Source organism: Eurytemora carolleeae, unplaced genomic scaffold, assembly GCF_000591075.1.
Source record: "Eurytemora carolleeae unplaced genomic scaffold, Eaff_2.0 scaffold832, whole genome shotgun sequence".
Taxonomy (NCBI): domain Eukaryota; kingdom Metazoa; phylum Arthropoda; class Copepoda; order Calanoida; family Temoridae; genus Eurytemora; species Eurytemora carolleeae.
Genome location: NW_019397381.1, coordinates 91,292 through 101,783, shown reverse-complemented (window position 1 = coordinate 101,783; position 10,492 = coordinate 91,292). Strand labels below are relative to the sequence as shown.

At 31.0% G+C, this 10,492-nt stretch overlaps 1 protein-coding gene and 1 long non-coding RNA gene across 2 annotated transcripts in view; one reads left to right on the top strand and one right to left on the bottom strand.

Moving 5' to 3' along the window:
* The window catches only part of LOC111713979 (uncharacterized), an 11,747-nt gene extending 11,540 nt beyond the window's left edge, over positions 1 to 207 (top strand). Inside the window, exon 4 of the long non-coding RNA XR_002767850.1 lies at positions 6 to 207. This is a non-coding gene — a long non-coding RNA (uncharacterized LOC111713979). The remainder of the gene's footprint in view (positions 1 to 5) is intronic.
* Positions 208 to 2,443: 2,236 nt separating this feature from the next.
* On the bottom strand, positions 2,444 to 9,595 carry LOC111713980 (astacin-like metalloprotease toxin 4). The gene is made up of 8 exons (XM_023488982.1): positions 9,515 to 9,595; positions 7,502 to 7,554; positions 7,391 to 7,436; positions 6,961 to 7,041; positions 6,692 to 6,738; positions 4,685 to 4,763; positions 3,810 to 3,905; positions 2,444 to 2,623 (listed from the first exon to the last, which is right to left on the bottom strand). The coding sequence occupies exons 1-8, from the start codon at positions 9,521 to 9,523 to the stop codon at positions 2,525 to 2,527; spliced, it is 510 nt and encodes a 169-aa protein (XP_023344750.1). The 5' UTR covers positions 9,524 to 9,595; the 3' UTR covers positions 2,444 to 2,524.
* Between the last annotated feature and the right edge of the window lie 897 nt (positions 9,596 to 10,492).

Below are 10,492 nucleotides of genomic sequence, written 5' to 3'. Positions count from 1 at the left end.
AAGAGGATAAATGGGTCAATATACAGGATGAGGATGAAGAGGATAAATGGGTCAATATACAGGATGAGGATGAAGAGGATAAATGGGTCAATATACAGGATGAGGATGAAGAGGATGAATGGGTGACTACATGAACAGGATGAGGATGATGAGAATAGTGTAGGATTGACTGTGTATGTATGTAGATTGTGGGGACAGTTAATGTCTGTGGGATTCCTAGGATTCTACATTAATTAATGATCAGTTGCTTGTTCACAGGTCTCACAGGTAGGAGAACATACAGACACATTTCACAGGTAGACGTACGTTTGGACACTTCTCAAAGGTTTGTTTACATATGTATACAGATCTTACAAGTAGGAGTAAAAGTTTATAGATATTATTTATTATTATAAATGTGGACAGATATGACAGGTTGGGTACATACAGATAGGTATCAAAGGTGGGAGGACATGAAAACCGATATTACAGTAAAGAAATTATATATATACAAATCTTACAAGAAGGAGTACATGCAGACATATAAAATGACCTTACTATATTTTAACATTTTTAAGGAGGGGGGGGGGGGGGGATTGCGAAATTTTTTTTAATGTAATATTCGTTTTTAAATGTTCACTAATGCACATTGCCAGGCTGTCACTGTCGAGGCTAAAAATGCAACAAAATACTTAATCCTGTTTTTTCCCTCAAAGTTATATATTCAGTTTAAGAAACAAGACTTTGTTTAGATTAGGACGGAAAAACAGTTTTACGGTCAGAGAACTTCAAGACATAAAGGGAGTGACTGGCTAGACATGTATAGCTCAGCTGAACAATAGGATTAATTTTATACAAAAAAGATATTTTTACAGTGTTCAATTTTTAAATAATAGCGTAAAGTCGTTTGTAATATTTCGCCATTTGTTTCAGTCAGCAGAAAAAAACGTTTTTTACAATTATTTAAAGGGAGTGTTCGCGAAAAATGAAAGGGGGTATAGGCTTAATGCGATAAAAAAGCGCTTTTGATCGCTACTAATCTTACTTCTATCTGTTGCGTCTAAAAGGAGAAAATTGTTAAAAACGTCTCATACCGAATAACTTAGCGGCCATACAAATTCAGAAAGATGCAACATATGACTTAGACCGTAAAAAATCAATTTAATTTCAAACAAATCATTTAGATATTACAAACAATAGTCATCGATTACCTTTCGCCACATTTGTATATAGTTTATATTTTATAATATTTTTTAATTAATTTGTTTTGAATTTGTTTATTTCTCTTGTCGCTTGCGCAACTATCTAAGAATGCCGCGCACCACTCACAATTTTCGAAATTCGTTAAAAACGTTTTCTAAAAAATAAAATATTATGACTATGACTATAGGATGTAATATCTAAATGATTTGTTTGCAAATAAATTGATTTTTTATGGTCTAAGTCGTATGTTGCAATTTTCTCAATTTGTATGGCCGCTTAGTTATTCGGTATGAGACGTCTTTTACAATTCTCTCCTTATAGACGCAACAGATAGAAGTAAGATTAGTAGCGATCAAAAGCGCTTTTTTATCGCATTAAGCCTATACCCCCTTTCATTTTTCGCAAACACTCCCTTTAATAACCCGGACAAAACATAAAAAAAATATTATATAAACTAATATGCTGATTAGGACCATATTTCTTTTAAGAAATTATTGATGAAAGCCATAGTAGAACCGTAGAATCCTTTATTTCATTATCAACATTAACTTTCCTGTTTCAATAATTTTATTAGCAGATTTCTTCAAAATGTCGTCTTCATTATTAAATCTGTTTGTATACATACAATTATATACAACTAGTTTGTAGAATAGTATTTGCTAGACGTTTTGTCCATATTATTTAAGAATTAAAGGGACTGTCTACGTAGTTTCAGTTGACCCTTTATAATTATGCACCCAACTTACTCCTTTCACTTCAAACTAAAGTTGTGACGTAGTGACGTAAGATTGAAATTTTATATGTCTTCAGTCAAAGCTCCTCTTATTGAAGAACTTTTGATAAAAACAAAAATGTTTTAAATTTAATAAATTTACTTCATACTTAAAACAAATTTAAACTAGAGGTCACAATTAGACGTAGGTCAGTAATGTTGCGGAGATTTTACCCTTTCCGTTTGTCTAGTTCTTGAAAAAGGATAAACTTTGCCAATATTTTTTCTAGTTTCTGTTGATGAATGTTTTGTTTAATGTTTATATTTAACCATTTTCACTTGAAAGCAATTGCAAGCTTTTTCCAAGATTCCGAGATCAGGTCTGATTTTAGAACGGTATTTATTTAACTCAATAAACAAATATATTTAACTCAAGACTGTGTTCACTGTGCACTGTGAGCCTAGATCTGTAAAACAAAGAAAACTAGAACGCAAAATACCTTCAATATTTTGGTTTCGAGAAGTGGGTCGGGAAAAGTTATGTTATTATAATAATTTAGAAAGTATTTATTGATTTAAACAAATAAGAACAAATTTATGCCAATTGTAATTAAATATTCTTTAAAGATTTTAAACTTTAGGGCACTGGTAGAACAGGTTTAGCCATAAAATATCATTTTCAGTCATTTTGGCATTTTCAGGGCCCACAGTTGTGCAGTTTCCACCATCCTAAAATATATATTTTAAGACATCTTAGCCTTTTCAGGGCCCAAAGTAGTACAGTTTTTACATCCTTATATATATATATTTTTTAGTTATTCTTTTCCCGCCGTCCTAAAATAAAAATTATAAGTCATTGCATTCTAAAAATTTCAGGACCCGTAGAAGTGCAGTTTCCCCCTCCTAAAAGATGGTAACGAGTAACGACTTTAAAGTGGAGACAAAAAAATCCACCAAAATAAAAAGAGGAAAATCTACGGTCAATCTTAATTGTTATTTCTCATGATGTATCTACTTCAATCATAGATTAATAACAACACAGATAGAACACTAGATATCGTATTTTCGTTCACAATATACCTAAGGCAAAAGCCAAAAGGATTTCCGCGCATGTAGTGTTGAATTACAAGACAGAGATAGACTGCTATAAACTCCTTTGGGCCTCTGCCTCAGAAGTATTGTGAACGAAAACCCCTTAATACTTAAAAAGACGACATCTAGTGTTCTATCTGAGTTGTTGTTAATCTATGACTTCCATCATGTCATAGATAATAAATAAGACTTTCAGCTGTATTTTCTTTTCTTCTTCTTTTTTTTAATTAAAGCAATGCAGATTAAATTACGAAATAGTTTATTCTTTATTTTTTACAGTCATCCTCGTTTATATCAACACAATAAAGACGATTTCCTATTTTGATTTCTTAAAGTTGATTTCCAACAGAAGAGACATATAAAAATGTAAACAAAGAGCACTTGTCAATTAAAGCTTCTTTGTGTTTACTTGTAAACTTGCTATTTGAAAAATTCTCGTTAGGGATCTATGCATTATTTATAAAAAGTCTTCTTTATTGTATTGATATAATCGCAGACCACAGTATTAAAAAGTTGAAAATCTAATCTTCACGGCGGACGGCGAATTTACTTTTTTTACACAGCAAGAAAATATGATGAAAAGTCATTTACCCTCTGTGAGTGTGGTTATACCTTCCCAAAAATGAACGGTCCCTTTGTTTACCTTGGCATCAATGGTATTCTCTTGATTTACCTTGGCATCAATGGTGTTCTCTTTATTTACCTTGGCATCAATGGTGTTCTCTTTATTTACCTTGACATCAATGGTGTTATGTTTATTTACCTTGACATCAATGGTATTCTCTTTATTTACCTTGGCATCAATGGTATTCTCTTTATTTACCTTGGCATCAATGGTGTTTTCTTGATTGACGGAAAAGAACTTTTTTGGATAATGCATTATACTCCGACAGTCATACGCCACTCCGAGATCGGGGAACTAAAATTCGGACATTTTGAAATTCAATCTACAGGGTTACCCTCAAAAGATGAGTCTTCAGAGGCGACTGTACGGAATTAGATAAGTCTTATTTCTCCATCAATCTTTACATGTCTGTATTTACCAACTTATTAAATAGACGCTTTAACGTAAAAGCCTAAAACATTCAATATTCATATTTAAAGGGTGTCAGGTCGTCGTTAAAGTCGCATCATTTGTCGGTAAAAGAAAAGCTAAACATTTCAAAAAATTTTTCAAAAAATTGATTTGTTTATTTCTGTTCTGTGCAGTTTAGAACACAAAACATGTTGGAAAACAACGGAAGACGACCAACACATAAGATTGGGGAAATCTTTAAACTAAAATATTTTAAAATTCCTTTAAGAAGGCGATTATACCACAATTATATAGTTTTAGGGTGAGTCCAAAGAAATTATGATTATTTTCGTTTTGTACATCTCAAACTTTTTCTTTCTTAGCAAGGCTAACAATGAATAGAATAATAGAATTAGATCAGTAAAATACCTTCAAAGGTATGGAGAATGTTTAAAATAATCGTGAAATCTTAATTGGTCAACCTGATTTTCAAAAATTTTAGGATTTGATAGAAATAATTTTAGTACTTCTAATGTTTTTTTGCAAGTTGCAAAAAATAAAAAATATTTTTAAACAAGCTTGAAAAATATCAAATTTTAGAATTTTTTTTTATTTGTTTGGAAGCAGACCACTCTTTTTTGACTCACGCAGTGTATATCAATGAAAAATATTTCTTTTTTAACCTGTGTTTTAGTAAGTTGTTTGAACCCAGCAGCATTGCCTGGACTAATATTAGATGTATTCACCACAATATAGTCATCTCTTCACAAACATTTTTTAAAACAACTTTCACCTGATTCAGAAAATGATTTTTTATCATTTTGTTTCAAAAGCTGTTTATTAAGTTGCTTTTTTCAATTAAACAGTAGATTTTTTAAAAAGGGGCCTAACCCCCCTTACAACTTGCTCTAGCTGGTAAAAGGTACTGTACAACTTGCTCTAGCTGGTAAAAGGTACTGTACAACTTGCTCTAGCTGGTAAAAGGTACTGCACAACTTGCTCTAGCTGGTAAATTGTACTTTACAACTTGCTCTAGCTAGTTAAAGGTCTAATATATCTATACCGAGGAAAAGTTTATTAAATCTAATGACTTTGATTTTTTCCATAATTTTATCTCGACATATTCTATTTTGTTTTTAAAATTGTGTTCTCAGAAAATTAATATAATATTTATTATTAAATTTCATCCCACTTCGTTGGGTTTAATTTTAGATAAAATTTAAAAATATTTTAAATTGAATTATTATTTTTTTCCTTTGTATTCAAAATCCCGATTTAACCTTTTTAAAACCTTTATGTTGTCAAAACCTTCTCTCCCTAACTATTATAAAAATATGCGTGTAAAGAATAATCAACCATTCAAAAGTAATTAAACTGAGCTGAAAACTTTAGAATGGTGGATATCGGAATTAATGCTTGATCCTCTCTTTTTGATAATCTCAAGATTAACATAATCTTGCAAGCTTATCTTAAAAGTGTATGAAAAACGATAAAATTCAAATTAATATTTAATCATCTGAGAAACTGTAGCAGCCAATCAGAAAAAAGCGGGCAACCAATGAGAGAACAGAAGTATTCTCATTGGAGAAAACAATTTACGGATATCCAAGGAGAGAGAAAAAGAGTGGATTAGGACAAAAATGAAAAGTTTCCACAGTGGATATTAGGATCAAGAAGTCAGGATTAAAGTTTATCCATTCTAAAGTTCCCAGCTCTGAGCTGGGAACTTTTGAATGGTGGATATCGGGATTAAGGCTTAATCCACTCTTTTTCTTAATCTCCAGATTAACATAATCTTGCAAGATTATCTTAAAAGTGTATGAAAAACGATAAAATTCAAATTAATATTTAATCATCTGAGAAACTGTAGCAGCCAATTAGAGAAAAGTGGGCAACCAACAAGAGAACAGAAATATTCTCACTGGAGAAAACAAATAATGTATATCCAAGGAGAGAGAAAAAGAGTGGATTAGGACAAAAATGAAAAGTTTCCACAGTGGATATTCGGATCAAGAAGTCAGGATTAAAGTTTATCCATTCTAAAGTTCCCAGCTCTGAATACATTTCTCTTTATTAATATATCCAAGTTTTGTACTGTTACTAAAGACATCCTGAATTAGAAATTAAAGATAATTTTCTTCTGATAAGTGCTTTCATGCACCAAATAGCGCTTGAAACAAGAAAGTACTTTATTACCTGATCGACTGCTGTAAATATTAAACAAAAGTAAATTCCACATGAGATGAAAATCTAATATGTTTTCAATCATAACTCTCCTCTTATTGGAAAGCTATGAAAAGCAATTGAAAAGCTATTGGAAAGCTATTGACGAGCTATGAAAAGCTATTAAAAAGCTATTGAAAAGCTATTAAAAAGCTATGAAAAGCTATTGAAAAGTTATTGAAAAATTATGAAAAGCTATTGAAAAGCTATTGAAAAGAGCAAAAATGTCGTAACTGTAGCACTGCGCATCAGTTTTACTTTCTTCTTATTTCAGTGATTTTGGGTGAAAATTAATAACAGTATAAATTTAGTAATGGAACAACGCCTAACTGCATAGATATATGAAAGCCGGGCTTGAAAAAATCCCCCAAGAAACCCCTCACCCCCCCCCCCAGGGAGTTTTAGACGTCAATTCTTTTAGGACTAATTGATTGATTGATTGATCGATTGAATTTTTAAAAATGCTCCTGTCGTGTCTCTGATGTGTGTGAAACATTCCCACCGAGTGTAAAACCTAAATGTAATGTTTAACAATTTCTGGTTCCAAATAGTTTAAGAAAATCTATTTGATCCACTGTCAACGTATATTCAAGAGACCGATTAACAATTAAAGATTCATGAGGATTTGAATCGGTGATTTAGCATTTGAACCGGCGATAGGAAGTTCAGTGATGTACCTTTTGAAACTCATTAAATTTGGTCTCTGATTCATGAAGAAAAAAAAATAATTTTTCACCTCGTGAAGAATTTTTTTCCCGCTTCCACATCCGTCTCCAATATTAACAACAGAGGGACCATTCATCGGCCTTCCAACAGTCTCAACAACAAAAAAGTATTATTTTTCAAACAAATTATTTTTATTTTATTTTTTATTTTTTTCAAAAAATAATTTTTTTTTTATTTTTCATAAAAATATTTTCGTTAGAGGAGTCTCGACTCTCAATAAACATGAGAATACAAGGACGATTTCAATCTCGTCGTAGATCGTTAATTATCCACGAAAACTGATAGCTGGAAATCTCTGTATATTTTTCAGGGTTCTGTGGTTTAACCCCAAAAAAATTACTAAACATAATGAAGAATTTGAAAAATTTGGTCAAAATAATTTAATGCTGCGTAGTTAAATGACGATCTTTAAGTCACATGTTTGCAGAATCTCCCTGCACCTTGGTCCAGCATCCATCAGCACTAGTCTGAAATCTCACAAACTGGCTGAAACAAAACAAAACAATCATTTTAAAATTATTTAAATTTTTTCCTTTTTTTAATAATCAAACCTATGAATGTCTTCTTCATAAGGGACAAACTTTACGCAGGACACTTTAGAGATCTACAACAACAATAATAAAATATGTATTTACGCAGGACACTTTAGAAATCTAGAACAACAATAATAAAATATTTATTTACGCAGGACACTCTAGAGATCTACAACAACAATAATAAAATATTTATTTACGCAGGACACTTTAGAGATCTAGAACAACAATAATAAAATATTTATTTACGCAGGACACTTTAGAGATCTAGAACAACAATAATAAAATATTTATTTACGCAGGACACTTTAGAGATCTAGAACAACAATAATAAAATATATATTTAGAGATCTACAACAACAATAATAAAATATTTATTTAAAAGTAAAAGAAGTTGTTATTGCTTATCACAAAAACGTAATCCTTATTTCTTTACAAAAGAGATTATTGAGAGTAAAAGACACTCAATCCACTGTTTTACCACTGCGCGAATTCCTTTCTTTTTAAACTTGCTGATATTTATTCCTTGATGCAAGGATTTAATGCAAGGAAAGTTATTTCAGAGGTGTACTGCAGTATACTGTCACTGGGCGGTAATGTGACGGATGTCACAGCCTGACATGGGATCCATCTTTCACATAAAAAATCAATGAAATATTCTTGTCATAGATAACTATTATGTGAATTATCATAATTATCAAAATCTAATGTTTTTAACCTCCTCGGATACTAAACGAACACTGATGCATCTATTCTTGTTTAAAAAATTCCGGCCAGACAGAACTGGTTTCAATATGTACGCAGAGTATACGCAACTGTAATTAACTTTCCTTGCATTACAACCTTGTCTTGATGGAAGTCATGTGTTTTATTTTATTTTACTGTGTTGTCAAATTGCCATGGAGGCTTTTCATTTTTAAAAATTCTAGACTTTATTCTACCCAAGGTGTGTATACTTNGGGGTCTTAGGCAAATTAACAATAGTTAGTTTTTTAAAAAATATGTCTTCCTAAGATTCTACCCTGTCAATCAATGCCAGGAAAACAATGAAGTTTGTTTACAATCTGTAGATAGATGTTTAGAACTACAGTCATATCCATGACATTCTGGACTAGGTAGACGACTTTTAGACTCAAGTTATGACTTTGATTAGTCAAAACACCGCAATTGTGCAGTGTAAACAGACCTCACCTTTAGTATACTCACCTCTTCAGTCTGCCTAACTTAATCTACCTGGGATTATTGATTTCTTGGGGTTTGCTCACATTTACGCAACAGTTGTATTTTATAGAAATATATAATATATATTCTTGTAGAGAAAGCTTTAAATAAAATTTCCAAAAATAATCATAAAGAGAACCCCGCTAAAATTATAATTGATACACGACTTTAGGATTGTCAATTCACGAAAAGATATTAAAAATGTGTTAAAAAAATGTGTCCCCACATTTTAAAAGCTTTTCTGATGTTGTCCATGAAAAATAATGTTGATATTTAATGTTCATGCAGTTTTGGTTTCGTTTGATATATTGTAATTTCAATGAAATTCTTTGTTACTACGGTAATTTGAAGGCATATATAAGAAACCCACATTCCGGAGGGTAACCGCCAAAAAATTTCTTGGAAAAAGTTTCCGGAAAAAAGGCCTAATATTTCGCACTAAAAAAGTCCTGCGGCAAAAAAGTCCTTTTATTAAAAAGTCTCCGGAAATAAAGTCCTACCAATTCAAGACTTTATTTTCTAGGACTTTTTTTCTGGCTTCAGTATGAATTTATACAAAAAAGTCCCCGAAAAAAAGTCCCATTATCATAGAAAATGCATCGGAACAAAGAATGTTTACATCCATTCAAAAAAAGGGGCAATTGATATTAAAAACACCTGGATGGCCATATTCAAAATGCAGATGCATAAAAAAGTTTTTTTTATGAAAACGTCTTAGACTTGACCTCATATTCACAAGATTTATGACTTATTTTCTTGGGTAATGCCAGGGATTTTGCCTAGTTCTTCACATTACATGGTTTAGTTTACCTTTGCCATTGATAATTTAACAGCAAATATTCTTAAATCATTCGCTTCATCGTCTATTTCATAGGGAACTATTCCTTCAGGCCACCTAGATACCATACAGGGTGTCCACATATAATAGGGAATTAAAGGGACTGTCAACGATTTAGAAGAAACCTTTTGATTTTGCCCTTGAAGTCTATTGAAATTACGATGACAGTCTCTTAAAGAGACGAAATTCTAAATCTAATGAAAGAAGAAGAAACAAAAGAAGAAGAAGAAGAAGAAGAAGAATATCTTAAACTCAGTTTAGAGGGTGTAATCAATAGGATACATCTTAAACTCAGTTTGTCTACAAAAAAAGTTATAAATGAACAACGAAAAATAATGAAAACAAATATGATATATCTTGCAGTGTTGTCAACGATGGGAGAAGCTGAAAAGCCAATCCGTCTATATTTAAGGTAATAAAAATTATATAAAGTTAACGAAAAAATATTCTGATTTGTATAGATTTTCAACATTTTTAAAATAAACTTTTTTTTTCTTTTTGCCTAGTTTGTTTTTTACTTGCACACACACAGATAGTTTGGTTCAGGTTTTCACAGAGGACCTGGTTTTTTTTCAGTTATTTTTAATATTTTTTTTTGCAGCAGTATTTTTTAAGCTTTTTCAAAACGATTTTTTATACCATGATTACAAAAAAAATATATTATTATAAAAAAGGTTATTTAAAATTTGAAAAAAACCTTTGGATGATCATGACGAAAAACTTGATCGGATCTGGTAAAAATTAAATAATAAACAGAACATTTTTAAATATCAGACTGGATCACTATTATGAGTTGATTTACATAATTTATTTGTTGACTATTTTAAACGATGTTACTTGTTCGACTTTGAGTTCTAATATCGTCTCAGATATTTGTTCATTAAATTATGCATTATCCTCCTAATTATAATCTTTTAATCAATTTGAGTGATATCTATATGCTTCTATTA